This window comes from Cherax quadricarinatus, chromosome 4 (assembly GCF_038502225.1).
Source record: "Cherax quadricarinatus isolate ZL_2023a chromosome 4, ASM3850222v1, whole genome shotgun sequence".
NCBI classification, from domain to species: Eukaryota; Metazoa; Arthropoda; class Malacostraca; order Decapoda; family Parastacidae; genus Cherax; species Cherax quadricarinatus.
In genome coordinates this window covers 27887785-27909976 of record NC_091295.1, presented here as the reverse complement: position 1 = coordinate 27909976, position 22192 = coordinate 27887785, and the positions used below count along the sequence as shown (strand labels likewise).

Below are 22192 nucleotides of genomic sequence, written 5' to 3'. Positions count from 1 at the left end.
TATTTTACTTTGTGTGTTTTTAATGCCTAGTTCTATTACTAACTTAATATAATTTAGTGTAAACTTGTTGTCTAGCATTTATATGCATTTATAAATGGAAAAAATGGCGTTCTGCCTTCAGGCGACAGCCTGGAACCTAACCTGCCATATACGTCGCATCCTGAAAGAAAAGATTAAAGGACAACAATGGAAATAACATAGACAGTCCCCAAGGATGCACTGACTTCATTGGGTTATCCTGGGTGGATAATCCTCCTCTGTTTTAAAAATCTTTTCTTATGTATCTTTTTTGTTTCTTTTATTCCACTTAAGCCTTGCTAATCAATCAAAAAATCAAGAAATATACATACATTACTATACACCTATCTAAAACATGGACATACTCTTTTAAAACATTACTTAAGAGTCACATTACTTCTCTATTTCATAATATACATACACTAATAAACAACTTTCTAAAACTTGGCCATACCTTCCAGTGTTGAGAGCTTAGTGGTTTCTGCAAAGTCCTGAAAAAAGTTTTGTACCTGCAGGGCTCTTTCCAGCCATTGTCTTGCAATCATGGATATCTTCTTTGAGTCCACTTCATTCAAGAACCACCAGTAGTATAAGGGTAATACTGGCTCATAGCTTCTAACCTATACAATGAAAAAAATATTTCATTAAGAAAAATATATGTCCAATTATACTGTCTTAATACATACCTGCAATGAACTGGTATTCCCTTTAATCCCAGCTACTCTCATACTCATGCAAGTATTACCTGGCAGTGATTCCATGCACTGGCCAGGGAGGTGCAACATCTTTTAGGAGCAAGGAAGAGCAAGATGTGAGTAGGGAAAGTGCATGAGGCTGTGGGTTAAATAAAAGGAGGTAACAAAGCTGGGATTGATGGAATAATGACAGAAATGTTAAAAGCAGGTGGGGATATAGTGTTGAAGTGGTTGGTATTTTTGTTTAATAAGTGTATGAAACATGTAAGATTTCAGGTACGTCTTGCTACTTCTACTTACACTTAGGTCACACTACACACAAGTATATATATACACACCCCTCTGGGTTTTCTTCTACAGTGGAACCTCAAAAATCGAACTGCTCCCAACACAACCAATTATCTAAGTGTATTTTTGTAAGTGCTTTTATAAGTGTATTTTTGAGGGTCTGAAATGGACTAACCTAATTTACATTATTCCTCATTTGAATAAATTCATTCGGTAAAGGCACTCGAACAGCCTTCTGGACCAAAGAAAATTCGATATTTGAGGTTCCACTGTATTTTCTTTCTAGTTCTTATTCTTGTTTATTTCCTCTTATCTCCATGGGGAAGTGGAACAAAATTCTTCCTCTGTAAGCCGTGCGTGTTGTAAGAGGCGACTAAAATGCCGGGAGCAAGGGGCTAGTAACCCCTTCTCCTGTATAAATTACTAAATTTAAAAAGAGAAACTTTTGTTTTTCTTTTTTGGGCCACCCTGCCTAGGTGGGATACAGCCGGTTTGTTGAAAGAAGAAGTGTATGAAAAAGGGGAAGGTACCTAGGGATTGGCAGAGAGCATATATAATTCCTTCATATAAAGGCAAAGGGGACAAAAGAGAGTGCAAAAATTATAGGGGGATAAGTCTGTTGAGTTCTCCATGGGGAAGTGGAACAGAATTCTTCCTCCGTAAGCCATGCGTGTCGTAAGAGGCGACTGAAATGCCGGGAGCAAGGGGCTAGTAACCCCTTCTCCTGTATATATTACTAAATTTGAAAGGAGAAACTTTCGTTTTTTCCTTTTGGGCCACCCTGCCTCGGTGGGATGCGGCTGGTACGTTGAAAGAAGAAGAAGAAGTCTGTTGAGTATACCTGGTAAAGTGTATGGTAGAGTTATTATTGAAAGAATTAAGAGTAAGACGGAGAATAGGATAGCAGATGAACAAGGAGGCTTTAGGAAAGGTAGGGGGTGTGTGGACCAAGTGTTTACAGTGAAACATATAAGTGAACAGTATTTAGATAAGGCTAAAGAGGTCTTTGTGGCATTTATGGATTTGGAAAAGGCATATGACAGGGTGGATAGGGGGGGAATGTGGCAGATGTTGCAGGTGTATTTATTTATTTATTTTATTTATTTATTTATTTATTTATTTATTTCCAATTTGTGCACACATACAGAGGTACAAAAAAAATACAGATAAGAGCAGTATGCCAAAGCCACTTATACTATGCATAGCATTACGGGCTGGCTTAAAATTAACTTAAGATTAACTAAGCAATGATTATTATTATTATTATAATCAAAAAGAAGCGCTAAGCCACAAGGACTATACAGCGCTGCTACTAAGCAATGATGAAATCAGTGATAAAACATTAATGTAAACAGATAACTATAAAGCACAAGTGAGTATTACAAAGACAGGTCATATGGTTGCATTCAGTTAGGTAGTGATTCTGTTAGGTAGTGTATTTAAAAAATAATAAAGTTAGATTGGGTTTTAGGTTTAACATTTATGTGATATAATTGTGAGAAACATTTAAGATATACAATTTATAATGTTCAGTTATTCAGTATTTATTTGGTTTTGGGTGAGTAAGTAATCTTTGAGAAGAGACTTGAATTTATAAACAGGTTGTGTTTCTTTTATATTTACAGGTAATGAATTCCAGATTTTAGGGCCTTTTATGTGCATTGAGTTTTTGCATAGTGTGAAATGGACACGAGGAACATCAAAGAGTGATCTGTGCCTTGTGTTATGGTCATGTGTTCTGTTGAGGTTGGCAAGGAGATGTTTGAGGGGAGGGTTAATATCAGAGTTAAGTGTTCTATGTATGTAATAGGTGCAGTAATAAGTATGGATGTTTTGTATGGTGAGTAGGTTTAGTGTATTGAATATTGGTGGAGTGTGCTGCCTGTAGTGAGAATTTGTTATCATTCTAACTGCAGCCTTTTGTTGGGTAATTAGTGGTCTGAGATGGTTAATTGTTGTTGAGCCCCATGCACAAATTCCTATGGTGTAGGAGGTAGGTTACTGAAAGCAGTGAAGAGTTTTAACGAGGATAGTGAGGCTCAAGTTAGAGTATGTAGGAAAGAGGGAAATTATTTCCTAGTAAAAGTAGGTCTTAGACAAGGATGTGTGATGTCACCGTGGTTGTTTAATATATTTATAGATGGGGTTGTAAGAGAAGTAAATGCGAGGGTCTTGGCAAGAGGCGTGGAGTTAAAAGATAAAGAATCACACATAAAGTGGGAGTTGTCACAGTTGCTCTTTGCTGATGACACTGTGCTCTTGGGAGATTCTGAAGAGAAGTTGCAGAGATTGGTGGATGAATTTGGTAGGGTGTGCAAAAGAAGAAAATTAAAAGTGAATACAGGAAAGAGTAAGGCTATGAGGATAAAAAGATTAGGTGATGAAAGATTGGATATCAGATTGGAGGGAGAGAGTATGGAGGAGGTGAATGTATTCAGATATTTGGGAGTGGACGTGTCAGCAGATGGGTCTATGAAAGATGAGGTGAATCATAGAATTGATGAGGGGAAAAGGGTGAGTGGTGCACTTAGGAGTCTGTGGAGACAAAGAACTTTGTCCTTGGAGGCAAAGAGGGGAATGTATGAGAGTATAGTTTTACCAACGCTCTTATATGGGTGTGAAGCATGGGTGATGAATGTTGAAGCGAGGAGAAGGCTGGAGGCAGTGGAGATGTCATGTCTGAGGGCAATGTGTGGTGTGAATATAATGCAGAGAATTCGTAGTTTGTAAGTTAGGAGGAGGTGCGGGATTACTAAAACTGTTGTCCAGAGGGCTGAGGAAGGGTTGTTGAGGTGGTTTGGACATGTAGAGAGAATGGAGCAAAACAGAGTGACTTCAAGAGTGTATCAGTCTGTAGTGGAAGGAAGGCGGGGTAGGGGTCGGCCTAGGAAAGGTTGGAGGGAGGGGGTAAAGGAGGTTTTGTGTGCGAGGGGCTTGGACTTCCAGCAGGCATGCGTGAGCGTGTTTGATAGGAGTGAATGGAGACAAATGGTTTTTAATACTTGACGTGCTGTTGGAGTGTGAGCAAAGTAACATTTATGGAGGAGTTCAGGGAAACCGGCAGGCCGGACTTGAGTCCTGGAGATGGGAAGTACAGTGCCTGCACTCTGAAGGAGGGGTGTTAATATTGCAGTTTAAAAACTGTAGTGTAAAGCACCCTTCTGGCAAGACAGTGATGGAGTGAATGATGGTGAAAGTTTTTCTTTTTCAGGCCACCCTGACTTGGTGGGAATCGGCCAGTGTGATAATAAAAAAAAATATTATTATTATTATTATTATAACTAAGTGCTAAACCCACAAGGGTCATACAGCACTGTGCTATGAATTAAAATGTGATAACTTACTAGCATTATGAATTAGAATGGTAACTTATTAGCACTATGAAATAGAATGTGATAACTTGCACTATGAATTAGAATATGATAACTTACTAGCACTATGAAACAGAACGATAACTTACTATGAAATAGAATATGAAAACTAACTAATGCTATGAATAAGACATGTAATTGAGGTTATTTTAGGTTCATCCCTATGACAACTCTACCACGATCTAGCAATTCTTATACATACATAATCGAAATTAGTAAATAAAAACATACAAAAACCAAATTGGTACAGTGCATTACCTTCTGTTCTATCACTGCTTCGGGAACTCCATGACTATTTCTCTCAGCAAGTTCTTTGGGATCCATGGCCCATGGTGTTTGAGGCTCCAAGATAAGCGGTGTGTAATGGTATTTCTTGGTCAAATTCAAGTAGTATTTTGCTTCCCAATTTTGAACATTTGTGTTGTCAATGACAATAACATTACAACTGCTCTGTGCAGCATCCAAAGCTTTCTGTTGGCATGACTTGTGCGCCTCCTTAAGCTTGTCTCGGTCAAACTTGTACCTGAATGACAAAATTAATGTTCCATCATAAATATAAAAAAGCCATGTGTCTGAATTCAGTGCTCTTGTCTGCAAAAGTTGTAAAAGAGAGAGTATCCATTGTGAAGGCTTACTCAGCCCTGTAACAACTTCAGACAGTATTACCAAGGCTGGCTCCTCCTCAGGAAAAATAATGAATAGAAAAAGAAATAATAATTCACAAAGATAAACACTTTATTATTTATTAACCCTTAAACGGTCCAAACAGATCGACGTTCAAATTCGTAGTGCTACAAAAGTAGATCTACTTTTTTTTTACATATTTTCAAATACAGTGGACCCCCGCTTAATGATCACCTCCAAATGCGACCAATTATGTAAGTGTATTTATGTAAGTGCGTTTGTACGTGTATGTTTGGGGGTCTGAAATGGACTAATCTACTTCACAATATTCCTTATGGGAAAAAATTCGGTCAGTACTGGCACCTGAACATACTACTGGAATGAAAAAAGTTCGTTAACCGGGGGTCCACTGTATAACAAAAAAAATGTAGATAAAAGTTTTTTACACGTTTTCACATGTAAAACAAACAAAAAAAAATCTACATATTTTTACATACTTTCAGATGTTGAAAAAACGTATATATACGTTTGGACCATTTAAGGGTTAATGCAAAGATAAAACAGTGAAACATGAAGGTGTATCCTATTTGAAAGAAAAATGAAAAATGAAGTGAAAAATGACATTTGAATTCAACGTTAATATGTACAATTATACTGGGTTGTCTGGTGGAGGTTGACACCGTCTTGTAGAAATTGTAGCCGTTACTGATGATGTGGGGGGGGGTCACAGGTGTTGGTGACAACCCAACGGCTAGTTCTTCACAGAGTCTATAGCCTTGAATAGTCAGTCCAGATGACAGGAAAGCAGGTTCTTTACCACTACAAAGATGAGGGGTTGTTGTCTGCTGTCGCCTACAGTTAATCAGGTAGGTAGATCCAAAAAGTGACGTCTCCGGACTTTTGCAAAAGTCCTTCTCCTTCAACACTTCTCGTTGGTTGGCAGGTGACCCGATCTGTCATTCCAAGCTGGAAAGAGACAGGTTACCCACTGCTTAAGAAATCACTCTCCATGATAAGTACAATACCTAAAAGACGTGGTGATTATCAAAACATCTAACATGGAGATCAAGGCTGAAAGGACTAAGTTCATTATTGGTCAAAAGTGAAGCTTTCAACCAATAAGTCCACTAGAATAGGAGCAGGCTTTTACTTACAGTTGTGCTGGGAGCTGTGAGTCGAGTGATTACCGTTCGGCCGGAGCCCCACATGTCACCTTTCGGGGTGGGGAGAAAGGGGGGGGGATAGCGGGAGCTAGACTTACCCTACCTTAACAAGCAGCCGGCAATCAAACTATCGTTACCATATACTCACTCGCTACTCCTATCTGTTGAACTTTTCCCTCACACTCCCCCATACCAAGACTTATAGTCAAGGAGTATAAGAAGAATAGGCGAGGAAAAAGTTCTAAAATGTGGAAGTCGCGTAAGGCAACAAATCTTCTACTGACTGTCATGACTTAACCAGTCAGAGAAATAATTGGATGAACCATTGATATACACAATATGGAACTTAAAAGCTTGGAGAGCCAATGTCCACCTCAAGAGGCGACTGTTGGTTCCCTTAAAAGTTTCTAGGTATATCAAAGGTTTGTGATCCGTCTCTAAAATGAATTCTTTTCCCATTTAAGCTTGGAGATACCCCACACAAGGGCCAAACATTCCTTTTCTATGGAGGAGTATCTCGTTTCTGCAGGAAGGAGTTTCCGGCTTAGGAAGCATACAGGGAAGGGAGTACCATCATGATATTGTAGTAACACCGCACCTAAGCCAGTATTGGAGGCATCAGTTCTTAAACAAAATGTTTTGTTAATATCTGGGATCTTAAGTATAGGGTCTTTTGAGAAGATATTTTTAATCTCATTAAACTTTTCTCGAGCTACGTCGGAAAGTTCAAGAGGTTCCTTCACAGACTTTTTAAGGAAGTCGGATAAGATGCCTGTAAGATCAGTAAGGTTCGGGATAAACCGTGCATAAAAATTTACAGAACCAAGAAAGCTACGCATGAGCTTCTTGGTTTTGGGGAATTTAAATTCTAACAAAGCTTTGATCTTACTGGGGAGAGGCTGCAAAGAGTTATTAGAAAGGATCAGTCCGAAATATCTAATCTTGTTATACCCAAGGAAGCATTTCTTCGGCTTGGCCGTGAGGCCATGCGAGCATAACCTACGTAAAACTGATGTTAATGTTTGGATATGCTTGCCCCACGTAGATGTCATTACGTAAATGTTATCAAAATAAACTGAAACATTTGGCATATTACCCAAGACCTTTCTCATCAGTCTCACGTAGGTAGCACAGGCAGTTACCAAACCGAAGGGCATAGTTCTATACTGCATCAGTCCTTGGTGGGTAGGAAAAGAGGTGTACTGCTTAGAAGAAGGCTCTAACATTACTTGATGATATGCCTGCGCAATACCAATCTCTGAAAAGAAGGAAGAGTCATAAAATTTGTGTAGATCACTATCTATTAAGGGCATAGGCTCAGCATCCCACCGAGTTATAACATTAAGGCCTCTGAAGTCAATCGCAAGTCTATATGAATTATCCTCCTTAACCATGACTACTGGTGAGCAATATGCAGATACTGAAGGTTCAATGATCTTTAGTTTTAATAATTTGTCTACCTCTCGGTCAAATGCATCCCCAAGGTGAACTGGAACTTGGTATAATTTCCGTTTGATAGGATTGTCCGTGACTAAGCCAATCTTATGGACTACCGTGGAGGTGACACCTGGAATATCACTAAAAACGTCTGAGAAGCCATACATTGAAGTAGTTCATGTTTCTTATGGTCATCCAATGTTTGTTGCACCCGAGTGGTCAAGAGTCACCAAATCATGTAGTTCTCTGTCATACGCACACCTTACACTCCTCAGTTGTCTTTTGGAATCAGCTGACTTTTGGAATCAAAATAGGTTTTGTACTGGTCCATTGACAAGCTTAAGTTTTTCGAAACTATGTCAGAGGTCTCCTCAAGTTTGGATCTAAGGTCAAGGAGAAACTGATAAGACTGAACCTCAGCATTCACGTCCTCATTAGTCCACAAGTCATGAAGGATGGACAATGGACCTCTGGCCTGTCTACCATAGAGAAGTTCAAAGGGTGAAAACCCCAAGGAGTCACTGGGAACTTCCCTCATGGCAAACAAAACACAGGGTAGGTAACGATGCCACTCCTTAGGTTTAAGAGAGTAAAGTTTCCGTAAAATGGACTTGAGAACCGAATGCTGGCGCTCAATCCTCCCATTACAGCTGGGATGATAGGGTGTGGTGAACAGAGGCTTCACTCCCAGAAGTTGGTAGAGATGTTGCATTAAGTCAGATGTGAATTGTGTCCCACGGTCAGACAAAATCTCTCTAGGGATGCCAACTCTGGAAAAGATGGACAAAAGGGCTTCAGCCACCTCTGTAGTAGTCATGGACTTTAAGGGTACAGCTTCAGGGAAACTCGAAGCATAATCAACTAATGTTAATATATATCTATGTCCCCCAGATGATGAAAGTGGTGATAAGGACCAACAATGTCAATAGCTACTCTTTCAAATGGTACCATAAAGATTGGCATTTTTGACCATAGGTACTCGCCGGGTACCTCGGGAGGATGACAGTTGGCATACTTTACACGATCTACAATAGGTAGTGATATCTGAGGACATTTTGGGCCAAAAATAGGTTTCCCTAATTTTATTTAAGGTTTTACGGTGCGAGAAATGTCCGGCCACTGGTAGATCATGAGCCATTTTAAGAACAGTCTCTCTGCATTGGCTTGGAACAACTAAGATGGAATAGTCTATCTCATCTGAATTTAATTTGAATACTGATTTATACAATATACCTTTTATATATTCAAATTTATATGAAAAGTTTTTCCTTTAGATAACTTGATTTTGTCTAGCAGCATTATGGCAATTCTGAAGAGAAGGGCAATTATGTTGTAAATTGACAAAGGAGTCCTTTGATATATCTAAAGGCTTAAAGTCAGGGAAAATCAAAGGATGGACAGTAGGAGAAGCCTGGGCTTTGATCTGAGCCCTAGTCAAGACATTTATAGTATCGGAGGTGATATCCTCGCTTTCATCTAAAAAGCGAACCGGTGATTCTACTATCTCACTTTCAAGAGTAGTATCACTGGTTTCTAACCCCACATGAATATTCCGAGACATTGCCTCATCTGAACTTTCGAGGGGCTTCTCTGACTCTACAGGAAGAGGATCTGAAAAGCTTATGTCCATCTTTGGTGATGAAAGGTCAACCTCAGAAGGAAGAATGGCACCTTTTACATTACCTATTAGTACGGAGCAAGAAGTGATGGGAGCTAGTACGGCTTCAGACCAACCTGTGAACCATTTAGACCTAATGTAACAACGGATGGTAGGAAAAGTGTCTGTACGGCCCAAGTAGTCTGAAAGAATAGCAGAGGAATAAGTTTCTTTAAGATTAGGGAACAGCTTATCAGAAATGACTATACATGTGCATCCAGTGTCTCATAAAATGGTAGATACATTAAGTCCATTAACTGTTCCTGAACAGAAGGGTGCCTGGTTATTACAGTCTTTAAAACACCTTCCAACTTTTTGGACCTTCTCAGAAGGACAATCGGGACGTTTATGTCCCTTAACACCATATAAATGACAAACAGGGATAAAAGAAGTTAGTTTGTTTTTCACTAGAGGCTTTGATTTCTTAAGATCTGGTGAACCCTTACCCTTAGGGTTCAATCCCTTTAGGTCTTTATAGGAATTGTGAGTCTCAGCATACAAGTCAGCGGCCTCAGCAACTTCTTCAGATTTAATCAGGTTACGTTCTCTAATGAATGTTTGTATCTGGTGAGGAAGAGCTGTCAGGAACTGGTCAGCAACCATGAAGTCTCTAAGAGATTCATAACTGTGATCAATTCCTGAGCTCTCTATCCAAAAGTCGAACAAACGAAAGAGTGTTACCTGTAACTGCTGAAAGTTTTGGCCAGGCTGTAAGGTGGCATACCTGAAATCTTTCCTATAAGAATTTGTGTTTTTTTATATGCTTTAAGGATTGCCTTCTTCAGTAGGTTATAATTATATATGATATCCTGCGACAAAGTTGCACAGATATTCAAAGTTGTACCAGAAAATAACATTCCTAACCTGGTAGCCCAGGTGTCAGCAGGCCATTCACAGAGGGTAGTGGTATTTTCAAACCTGATAATGTATGAAGTAATGTCTTCACCCTCTGTGAAGGGAGGTAAATTAGGTGTTGGAATAAGTGCACTAGCTGCATGATGTTCAATTACTCCTTCCTCTAATTGTTGTTGTGTAAAAGTTAACTTTTTATTCTCTAATTCAAGGCGAGATTTTTCGAGCTCGTGATCTTTTTCTCTCTCTCTTACTCATGTTCTCTAGCTCTTTCCTCACGTTCTCTAGCTCTTTCCTCACATTCTCTATCCTTTGCTCTTTCCTCATGTTCTCTTAATTTAACTTGTTCCTCACGTACTTTAGCTCTCTCCTCACGATCAAGTCTATCACGCTCCTTTTTGTCTTCTCTCTCTCTTTCTGTCTATCTTGGTTTTCTCTTTCAATTCTCTCTCTCTCCTTTTTCTCCTCTCTATCAAGGTTCTCTCTCTCCTTTCTTTCTCCTTCCTGGATCTTAGCGCTAATGAAAGCTTCTAAATTCTTCCCCGTTATTCCTAACTTACTCCCAGTGTTCATCCAAAACTGGTATTCCTCCATACTTGCAAGAATAACAAACTACCAGGGGAAAATGAAACGGATATATCAAGGAAAACCGAAGGTTCAATTCCTGCTCTGCTCAAACTGTAAATAAATCGGAGGGTTCGATCCCTGTTTCGATTAAACAGTATGTGTGTATGAAAACGGAGGGTTCTATGCCGGCTCCGACCAAACAGCAAGGAGAATGAGGTCGCTTGACCATCCAATCTTCTCACCAACAAATCAAGAGTGTTCTACAACAGTTCCCTTGATATAAAAAATAGAGCTCAATGAAATAACTTGTCACTGGAAAATCTCGGGTCCCTAGAGTCTATTCCTCCAAACTGTTTCAAGCTCAAAAATAAAGGTGACAGAATTAACTAGTATATCCTGCCTGACTTGACTTACAATAAATTGAGACTATAACAATCACCAAATCTTTTAAATACCTGTACTGTAGTCCTACCATAGAGAATGATTACTCATGGCTGATGGTAACCGTCTGTGGTATGTGGCGTTGAAGTTTCAGTGATAGATTTGAGATGGAGTTGAATCTTGGTTCAGTAGAGTTGATCCTGGCAAGGTCGCCACTTGTGAAGGCTTACTCAGCCCTGTAACAACTTCAGACAGTATTACCAAGGCTGGCTCCTCCTTAGGAAAATTTATGAATAGAAAAAATAATAATTCACAAAGATAAACACTTTATTATTTATTAATGCAAAGATAAAACAGTGAAACATGAAGGTGTATCATATTTGAAAGAAAAATGAAAAATGAAGTGAAAATGACATTTGAATTCAACGCTAATATGTACAATTATACTGGGGTGTGTGGTGGAGGTTGACACCGTCTTGTAGAAATTGTAGCCGTTACTGATGATGTGGGGGGGGGGTCACAGGTGTTGGTGACAACCCAATGGCTAGTTCTTCACAGAGTCTATAGCCTTGAATAGTCAGTCCAGATGACAGGAAAGCAGGTTCTTTACCACTACAAAGATGAGGGGTTGTCTGCTGTCGCCTACAGTTAATCAGGTAGGTAGATCCAAAAAGTGACGTCTCCGGACTTTTGCAAAAGTCCTTCTCCTTCAACACTTCTCGTTGGTTGGCAGGTGACCCGATCTGTCATTCCAAGCTGGAAAGAGACAGGTTACCCACTGCTTAAGAAATCACTCTCCATGATAAGTACAATACCTAAAAGACGTGGTGATTATCAAAACATCTAACATGGAGATCAAGGCTAATAGGACTAAGTTTATTATTGGTCAAAAGTGAAGCTTTCAACCAATAAGTCCACTAGAATAGGAGCAGGCTTTTACTTACAGTTGTGCTGGGAGCTGTGAGTCGAGTGATTACTGTTTGGCCGGAGCCCCACACGTCACCTTTCGGGGTGGGGAGAAAGGAAGGCGGGATAGCAGGAGCTAGACTTACCCTACCTTAACAAGCAGCCGGCAATCAAACTAACGTTACCATATACTCGCTCGCTACTCCTATCTGTTGAACTTTTCCCTCACATCCATCTTAGCAGAAAATGTGAGGAACAAGTGATTTCTTCAATAAGAGAGAGCAAACAGCAGATGGTGTATATTCACTACAAAAGTTCCAATGCAATTTAAGAGGAAATCTTGCTTTGTTCTCCTCTTGAGTTGAGAGCTTGTGGCACTGACGTCTTCAACAAGGTTAATGAATACTTCAAAACACCAACTGTCTGTTGATGGAGCTCCAGCCATGCTGGGTCATGCCAGTGGCATTTCAGCTTTGGCCAAAGAGGAGAATCCAAAAATTGAAGCTTCCAGCTGTATGATCCATCGCCAGGCACTGGTTGTGAAGCATTTGGAACCTGCACTGGAAGCCATCATGCATGATGTTATCAAAATTGTCAATGCTGTCAATTTTATCACACAGAAGTGAGGTGCCTTTCACGTGGAAATGTTCTAAATTGAGTTTGGGCTCCAAAAACTGAACTTGAAATTTTTCTGGTTGATCAAAAGCATATTCTCACAGATAAGTTAATAAACTCCTCTCGGATTGCACATCTTACATACACGTATTTAGCTGACATCTTTGGGTATGTGAATGCAATGAACAAAGAATTGCAAGGGAAGAATGCCAATGTTATTACAGCCAGAGAAAAGATTTCAGCATTTGGATCAAAGCTTCAGTATTGGAGCCAGAAAGCAGAACAAAACAAAATACAGTGGCCCCTGGATATCGTAGTCGTTGGATTTCGTAATATTCAGCAATCGTAACTTTTTTCATTAAAATATTGGCTCGGTGATCGTCACTGAGCTCGGTAATAGTCATTCATCCCAAACGCGTCCACATGGCAACAGCAGCCCAACACTCAGTATGCCATTGTTTATCAGCCAGTGAGCACGATCCCATGCATTCATACGATACATTTCGCATTATTCCATTCTTCTTAGTGATTGCAACTGCTAAATAAGCCACCATGGGCCCAAAGAAAGTTCCTAGTGCCAGCCAGCCCTTTGGTAAAGGGCTGAGAGGGGAAAATGTGCCTTCTTCAGTGATTCTGCGATATTATGTATGATACTAAAGCAGCAGGAATCGATAAAGGCTATAGCGCTAGCTAGCGATAAGTGTAGCATTAACAGAGTAGCAAGTAAGTTAAGCGATTAATCAACAGAAAAAGAACAGCACGAAACTCACTCCTCCAGTGTTGTTGGAGGTATATAGGGCTACTAACACTGCCGCCATCACCACCACTATGTAAGGCTCATCTTTCAGTGGCCCTTATACACCCAACAACAAACACCACCACTCGTCAGTTAGGGAGATAGAGATATTACATATTTTATTCATTCTAGACTATATATCATGTTTCTATGTTATTAATATTGTTTATTATGTCATAGTAGATGAATTGTGCTAGATAAATAAGCCATAGGGTTGATATTAGTGTCATATTGAAGGACTATCTTGTCCTGTCTCCCAACATATTCCCCTGCTGCCGCCACATTTCCTAACATACGCCAGAAACAGACCTCTCTGGAACACTTTTTTGAGCGACAGGGGTCCAGTGACTCTCAAGCTGGTCCTAGTGGCATTAAAAAACAAAGAAGGGAAGTGACCCCAGAAAAGGATTTGGTACCTGAAGTCTTTATGGAAGGGGATTCCCTTTCCAAACAGTAATTTCTCCATCCACTGCCCTCCTTCCATCTTCAATACACTAAGAAGAGTCTTCAATAAAGGTAAGTGTCATGTTATTATTGTTTTATTCTTCATGTCTCATTGTTTTCTGTGTAGGTAAATGTACAATTCATGTAAAAAAATATTTGTTTTAATAGTTTTGGATGTCTGGAACGGATTAATTGGATTTACATTATTTCTTAAGGGAAAATTAATTCAGAAATTGTCAAATTCAGATTAATTACGATAACGGATCAATTACGATAACTGAGGGTCCACTGCATTGCCTTTCCAAAGTTAGCTGTGTTCTTGGAAGATTGTGAAGATTTTTGTTTTGGTGACACCAAGGATCCATTTACACGGCATCTTACCAAACTCAGAAAAAGGTTCTCTGATTACTTTCCCGATCTTGATTCACATACTATAAGTTGGTTTGTGATTCATTTCAACTGCAAAATTGTTGATGTGCCAGAAGAGCCTTAAGGACTGGCAGAGGCATATCTTGAACTTCGCTCCAACAATGAAGCATGCATTGAATTTCAAAACAATGCAGATTTATCCTTTTTCTGGATGTCAAGATCTGCAAAGATTTTCAAAATTGCACACAAGGATGTGATAAAAATACTGCTGTCATTTGCAGTACCTATCTCTGCTGCCAAAGATTTTCCATTCTCATTAACTTAAAAACAAAATACAGAAATTGGCTGAATGCCGAAGACAGTATCCAGATTGCTCTGATATCAAAAATCCCTAATTTTAATGTTGCTGTTATCAAAAAATGAAACATTATCATTTTTCGAAAACCTGAAGTGAAAATGTTTTCAATGAAATCCTTTAGTTCCCTAATGAGATTTTTATTAAATTTGTCTGTTACTATTTTTTTATTTCATGAAGTTTATTTTTGCATTTTATTATTTTGTTAATTTTGTGTTTTTTTTATTTATCAGGTATAATATGTACTTCTCAGCTTGTATGACTGTACAGTGGACCCCCCCAAGTTTCATGCTTAATCCGTTCCAGAGAGTCTGCTGAATGATGAAATTGCCGCATGGCGAAACCATTTTCCCCATAAGAAATAATAGAAATACAATGGTCCCTCGTTTTTCGTAATTAATCCGTTCCTGAAGGAGCTACTATAAACGAAATTTACGATTTGCGAATCAATTTTCCCCATAAGAAATAATGTAAATACAATTAATCCGTTCCTGACACACAGAAGTATTAAAACAAAAATTTTTTTTACATTAAATATACATGTAGTACATAAACAATACAATGGAAAATGATGAATGAAACATTAACAGCATAACATTTACCTTTATTGGAGATTCTTCTTAGTGTATGGGAGACTGGAGGAGGAGAGAGATTGGATTGTTTACAGTTTGGAAGAGGAATCCCCTTCCAGCAACACCTCAGGTACCAATTGCTTCTCTGGGGTTGCTTCTCTTCTCTGTTTCTTAATGCCACTAGGACCACCTTGAGAGTCACTCGAGTCCTGTCTCGCAAAGTAACTGTGGAGAGAGCTCTGTTTCTGGCGTCTCTTTAACACTTCCCTAAAATGGCCCAAGACTTTGTCACTGTACATACTTCTCACCTTCTTTACCACAGGCTTGGCACTAGCTTTCTTTGGAGCCATGGCAGCTTATTTAGTACTTGCAAGCATTAAAATGAGTGGAATATTATGAAATATTTCGTAGGAGCACTTGAGGGGACCTTCACTCACTGGTAAACAATGCCAGACTGGCTGGGTAGGGAGGCCGCCCCAGCTCACACCGTGCGTACGCCTCCCGGACAAACTACTATTTGCGAGTCAACCTATGAAAAGCGAGTCCATGTTTATACGAAAATACCCCTATGATTGGCGAAATTTACGATTGCTGAGAACTACGAAAAGCAAGGGACCACTGTAAAATTAATCCGTTCCAGACACCCAAAAATGTTAAAAAAAAAAAATTTCAAATTAAATAAAGATTTACATACAGAAAACAGTAGGTAGTAGGCTGGTAGACAGCAACCGCCCAGGGAGGTACTACCGTTCTGCCAAGTGAGTGTAAAACGAAAGCCTGTAATTTTTTTACACAATGGTAGGATTGCTGGTGTCCTTTTTTCTGTCTCATGAACATGCAAGATTTCAGGTACGTCTTGCTACTTCTACTTACACTTAGGTCACACTACACATACATGTACAAGCATATATATACACACCCCTTTGGGTTTTCTTCTATTTTCTTTCTAGTTCTTGTTCCTGTTTATTTCCTCTTACCTCCATGGGGAAGTTGAACAGAATTCTTCCTCCGTAAGCCATGCGTGTTGTAAGAGGCGACTAAAATGCCAGGAGCAAAGGGCTAGTAACCCCTTCTGTATATATTACTAAATGTAAAAGGAGAAACTTTTGTTTTTCCTTTTGGGCTACCCCGCCTCGATGGGATACGGCCGGTGTGTTGAAAGAAAGAAAGAATACAGAAAACAATAAGAAATCAAGTACATACATATATAAAATAATAATAACATTACACTTACCTTTACTGAAGGAAAATTCCCCTTGTGACCCATGCCTTACTGTTAGCCTTCCACATCACACACAATTTACTCATAAGAACATAAGAACATAAGAAAGGAGGAACACTGCAGCAGGCCTGTTGGCCCATACTAGGCAGGTCCTTTACAATTCATCCCACTAACAAACATTTGACCAACCCAATTTTCAATGCTACCAAAGAAATAAGCTCCGATGTGCAAGTCCCACTCAAATCCAACCCCTCCCACTCATGCACTTATCCAACCTAAATTTGAAACTACCCGAAGTCCTAGCCTCAATAATCCAACTAGGTAGACTGTTCCACTCATCAACTACCCTATTTCCAAACCAATACTTTCCTATGTCCTTTGTAAATCTAAACTTATCTAATTTAAATCCATTACTGCGGGTTCTCTCATGGAGAGATATCCTCAAGACCTTGTTAATATCCCCTTTATTAATACCTATCTTCCACTTATATACTTCGATCAGGTCTCCCCTCATTCTTCGTCTAACAAGTGAATGTAACTTAAGAGTCTTCAATCTTTCTTCATAAGGAAGATTTCTAATGCTATGTATTAATTTAGTCATCCTACGCTGAATATTTTCTAACGAATTTATGTCCATTCTGTAATATGGAGACCAGAATTGAGCTGCATAATCTAGGTGAGGCCTTACCAATGATGTATAAAGCTGCAGTATGACCTCTGGACTTCTGTTGCTTACACTTCTTGATATAAATCCCAGTAATCTATTTGCCTTATTACGTACGCTTAGGCATTGCTGTCTTGGTTTAAGGTTGCTGCTTACCATAACCCCCAAGTCCTTTTTGCAATCTGTATGGCTAAGTTCTACATCATTTAACTTATAAGTGCTAGGGTTATGGGCACTCCCAAGCTTCAGAACCTTACATTTATCTACATTGAACTGCATCTGCCACTTTTCTGACCAAGAGTAGAGTTTGTCTAAATCCTCCTGAAGTTCCCTAACATCTACGTTTGAATCAATTATCCTACCTATCTTCGTGTCATCGGCGACACTTTTTCTTGAACACTCTGGGATTTTCAGAGTGATACACCAGTAAAGGCTTCACTTTGCAATCCCCACTAGCATTACTACGAAACATGAGAGTTAACCTGTCTTTCATAGGCTTGTGTCCTGGAAGTGCAGTTTCCTCCTGCTGGATGTAGGTCCTCTTTGGCATATTCTTCCAAAATAGGCCTGTTTCATCACAACTGAACACCTGTTGGAGTTTGAATTCTCCAGTGTCTACACACTCCTTAAACTCCTGCACAGACTTCTCAGCCACTTTTTTGTCAGAACTGGCAGCCTCACCATGCCTTATCACACTGTGTATGCCACTACGCTTCTTAAATCTCTCAAACCAACCTTTGCTGGCCTTAAAATCACAAGCATCACCACTCATTGCAGGCATTTTCTTTACAAGATCGTCATGCAACTGCCTTGCCTTTTCACGTATTATCGACTGCAGAATACTATCTCCTGCTAATTGTTTTTGGGTAATCCACACCAACAATAACCTTTGCACTTCTTCGAGGGTTTGCGATCTTTTTTTTTTTTGTCAGCATATCTACCTGTTTTGCAACAACAGCACACTTTACAGTATTTCCTTTCCCTTCACCACAATCGAAGTGATGGATGGGTTTGCCATATATCCTGGCAAGTTCTGTAACACGCACTCTGCTCTTTTCAATGATTTCCTTCTTGAATTCAATCGTGTTCCTCACTTTCTTTACCAAAGGGCTGGCACTAGCTTTCCTTGGGCCCATGGTGACTTATTCAGCAGTTGCAAGCACAAAAAAATGGATTATTATGAAATGTATTGTATGAACCTGTGGGGTGATGGTCACGCGCTGGTAAACAATGGCACACCGAGTGTGAATGGTGCAGGAGACTGGCTTTGTGTGCGCGGTGACAGGCGGACACGTACCGGACAGTCGCTGAATCACGAGTCCAATCACAAACCGTGAAGCTAAATTTTACTGAAAAAGCTTGCAGATTTCACGAAAGTCGCGGCTGCCGAACAACGGTGGTCCACTGCATTCTCCATATAAATGGATTTAATAAACTGTTTTGAATTTGAACAATCCTTGTGTTTTCCAGAGTCTGTGGACTTTTAAAGTCTAGTGGGTAATTTCGCTGTACACAAATCTGTTTTGGGGTAATGCTCAAAATAGTTCGCCGACCTCCGACTAATAGGGAAGTTGTGATAGTTATATGGGCAGATTCTTGCAATCAATGCATACTAGGGAAATAGCCAAGAATTTGGTTCATTTGAGTACTACAGTGGACCCTCGGTTATCGGCCGTTATCCGCTTCAGAAGGCCAGCCTAAAACTGAAATGGCCAATAATTATTCCTATTCCCATAAGAATTAATGCAAATACAATTAATCCGTTCCAGACACCCAAAACTATTCACAAAAAATACATTTTTTACAGATTAATTATAGTTTTATATGCACAAAACAATGAGAACTAAATAAAATAAATACAAAAACAATTAAATCAGTATTACATACAGTGGTCCCTCAATAATCGTCCATAATCCGTTCCTGGAAGTGGGACTATTATCGAAATGGATGATTTATGAATCAATTTTCCCCATAAGAAATAATGTAAATTCAATTAATCCGTTCCTGACACCCAGAAGTATTAAAACAAAAAATTTTTTTACATGAAATATAGATGTAGTACATAAACAATAGTGGCACATGATGAATTAAACATTAACAGAATAACACTTACCTTTATTGGCGATTCTTCTTTGTGTATGGAAGACTGGAGAATGAGACTGATTGGATGAATTACTGTTTGGAAGGGGAATCCCCTTCCATCAACACCTCGGGTACCAATTGCTTTTCTGGGGTTACTTCTCTTCTCTGTTTCTTAATGCCACTAGGACCACCTTGAGAGTCACTGGAGTCCTGTCTCGCAAAAAAACTGTCCAGAGAGCTCTGTTTCTGGCGTCTCTTTAAAACTTCCCTAAAATGGGCCAAGACTCTGTCACTGTACAAGTTGCCGATATGGCTTGCAACATCCTTCTCTGGGTGATGTTTCTCCATAAATCTTTCCATCCTACCCCACATTTCAAAAATCTCCTTAATTTCTGAAGAAGGCACCTTCCTCCATCTCTCTTCCTCCTCCTCTGCAGCAAGATTCAGAGCTGCCATCTGTTGCTGTTCCTGCTGAAGCTCTTGCAGCTCCTCAGTGGTTAGCTCTTTGTTGTGGTCCTCCACCAACTCTTCCACATCCTCCAAACTCACATCCAACCCCATGGAAGTTCCCAGTGCCACAATGGATTTAACAACTGACATAGGCTCATCAGGGTCAGCCCCAAACCCTTCAAAATCCCTCTTGTGGACACAATCTGGCCACAATTTTCTCCAAGCAGAGTTCAAAGTCCTGGTAGTCACTCCCTCCCAAGCCTTACCTATAAGGCTTACACAATATGGAGAATACAGAAATGTTCTTTCCAAAAATCTCGTAGGGCCAAGTGAGTGTCTGAGGTCACATTGAAGCCCCTTTCAAACATTGCTTTGGTGTAGAGTTTTTTAAAGTTTGCAATGACCTGCTGGTCCATGGGCTGGAGGAGAGGAGTGGTATTCGGGGGCAAGAACTTTACTGTGATGAACCCAAACTCCTTCAGAATTAGGTCATCCAAGTTTGGGGGATGAGCAGGTGCATTGTCCATTACTAGGAGGCACTTGAGATCCAATTTCTTTTCTAGGAGGTAATTCTTCACACTAGGGCCAAACACTTCATTGAACCACTCTACAAAAATTTCCCTCGTGACCCATGCCTTACTATTAGATTTCCAAAACACACACAATTTACTCTTCATAACATTTTTTTCCTGAACACTCTGGGATTTTCAGAATGGTACACTAGTAATGACTTCACTTTGAAATCCCCACTAGCATTAGCACAGAACATTAGCATCAGCCTGTCTTTCATAGGCTTGTGTCCTGGCATTGCCTTTTCCTCTTGTGTAATGAAGGTCCTCTTGGGCATTTTCTTCCAAAAGAGGCCTGTTTCGTCACAACTGAACACTTGTTCAGGTTTCAGTCCTTCAGCCTCTATGTACTCCTGGAATTCATGCACATATTTTTCAGCCGCCTTGTGGTCCGACCTGGCAGCCTCACCATGCCTTACCACACTGTGTATGCCAGTATGCTTATTAAATCTCTCAAACCAGCCTTTGCTGGCCTTAAATTCACTCACATCATCACTAGTTGCAGGCAAGTTCTTTACCAAATCGTCATGCAACTGCCTAGCCTTTTCACAAATAAGCGACGTCATTTATCCACACCAATAATAACTTCTCAACATCTTCGAGTACTGGTGATCTCATTTTTGTCAGCATATTTACCTCCTTTGCAACAACAGCGTCCTTTATTTCCTTTTTCTTGGCTATGATGGAAGATATGGTTGTACGGTATTTGTTATACATCCTGGCCAGTTTGCCCACACGTACGCCACTATCATATTGTTCAATGATGTTTTTCCTAAATTCAATCATATTTCTCACCTTCTTTACCAAAGGCTTGGCACTAGGAGCTTTCTTTGGAGCCATGGTAGCTTATTTAGCACTTAAATAACTTGCAAGCACTAAAATAAATGAAATATTATGAAATATTTCGCTGGAGCACGTGAGGGGACCATCGCTCACTGGTAAACAATGGCACACTGGCTGGGAAGGAAAGGCCGAGGCGGCTCGAGGCCGCTCAGACCGTGAGTACGCGTCCGGGACGAAGGACTATTAGCGAGTTACCGGGCCATTTCCAAGCCAATATTTTGACAAAAAAACAGGACTATTTCCGAAATGGACGACTTTCAGGCCGGACGATTATTGAGGGACCACTGTACCTTTACTGAAGACTGTTGTTGGCTTATGGAAGATAGGGAGGAGAGTTTATTGTTTGGAAGGGGAATCCCCCTCCATAAGGACTTAAGATATCAAAGCCCTATCTTGGGTTACTTCCCTTATTTGTCTTTTAATGCCACTAGTACCAGCTTGAGAGCCACTGAACCCCTGTCACACAAAATATCTGTCCAGAGAGCTGTTTCTGGCATCTCTTTAAGATTTCCCTGAAGTGGGACAAGGTTCTGTCACTGAACCTATTGCAGATGTAGCTTGCTTCAGCTTGGTCAGGGTGATATTTCTCAGCAAAAGCTTGCACTCTAGTCCACATTGCACAAATCTCCTTAATCTCTGAAGAAAACACCTCCTTCACTCCCTCTTCCTCCTCCTCCTCCTCTGAAGCAAGTTCCTGAGCTGTGGTCTATTGCTGTTCCAGATGAAGCTCTTGCAGCTCTTCAGTGGTTAGCTCTTCCCTGTGGTCCTCCACTAACTCTTCCATATCCTCACCACTAACCTCCAACCCCATGGACTTGCCCAAAGATACAATGGATTCCACAACAGGCATAGGGTCCTCAGGGTCAGCCCCAAACCTTTCAGAATCCCTCTCTTGGACACAGTTTGGCCACATTTTCCTCCAAGCAGAGTTCAAAGTCCTGGAAGTCACTCCCTCCCAAGCCTTACCTATAAGGCTTATGCAATGGAGGATACTGAAGCGATTCCTCCAGAACTCTCTTAGGGTCAATTCAGTGTCCAAGGTCACTTCAAAGCACCTCTGAAACATTGCATTGGTGTAGAGTTTTTTGAAGTTAGAAATGACCTGCTGGTCCATGGGCTGGATGAGAGGAGTGGTATTAGGGGGAAAGAACTTCACTGTGATGAAACTTTACTCCTCAAACAATTGGTCTTCCAAGTCTGGAGGATGAGCAGGAGCACTGTCCATTACCAGGAGGCACCTGAGTGGCAATTT

The 22192-nt window shown here is 40.1% G+C and overlaps 1 protein-coding gene across 1 annotated transcript in view; it reads right to left on the bottom strand.

Annotated features, from left to right (window-relative positions):
- The window catches only part of LOC128684162 (2',3'-cyclic-nucleotide 3'-phosphodiesterase), a 39784-nt gene that overhangs the window by 6438 nt on the left and 11154 nt on the right, over positions 1 to 22192 (bottom strand). Inside the window, exons 3-4 of the mRNA XM_053770286.2 lie at positions 4631 to 4895; positions 473 to 638 (exon numbers count right to left, since the gene is read on the bottom strand). Coding sequence (XP_053626261.2) covers positions 473 to 638; positions 4631 to 4895 — 431 coding nt within the window. The remainder of the gene's footprint in view (positions 1 to 472; positions 639 to 4630; positions 4896 to 22192) is intronic.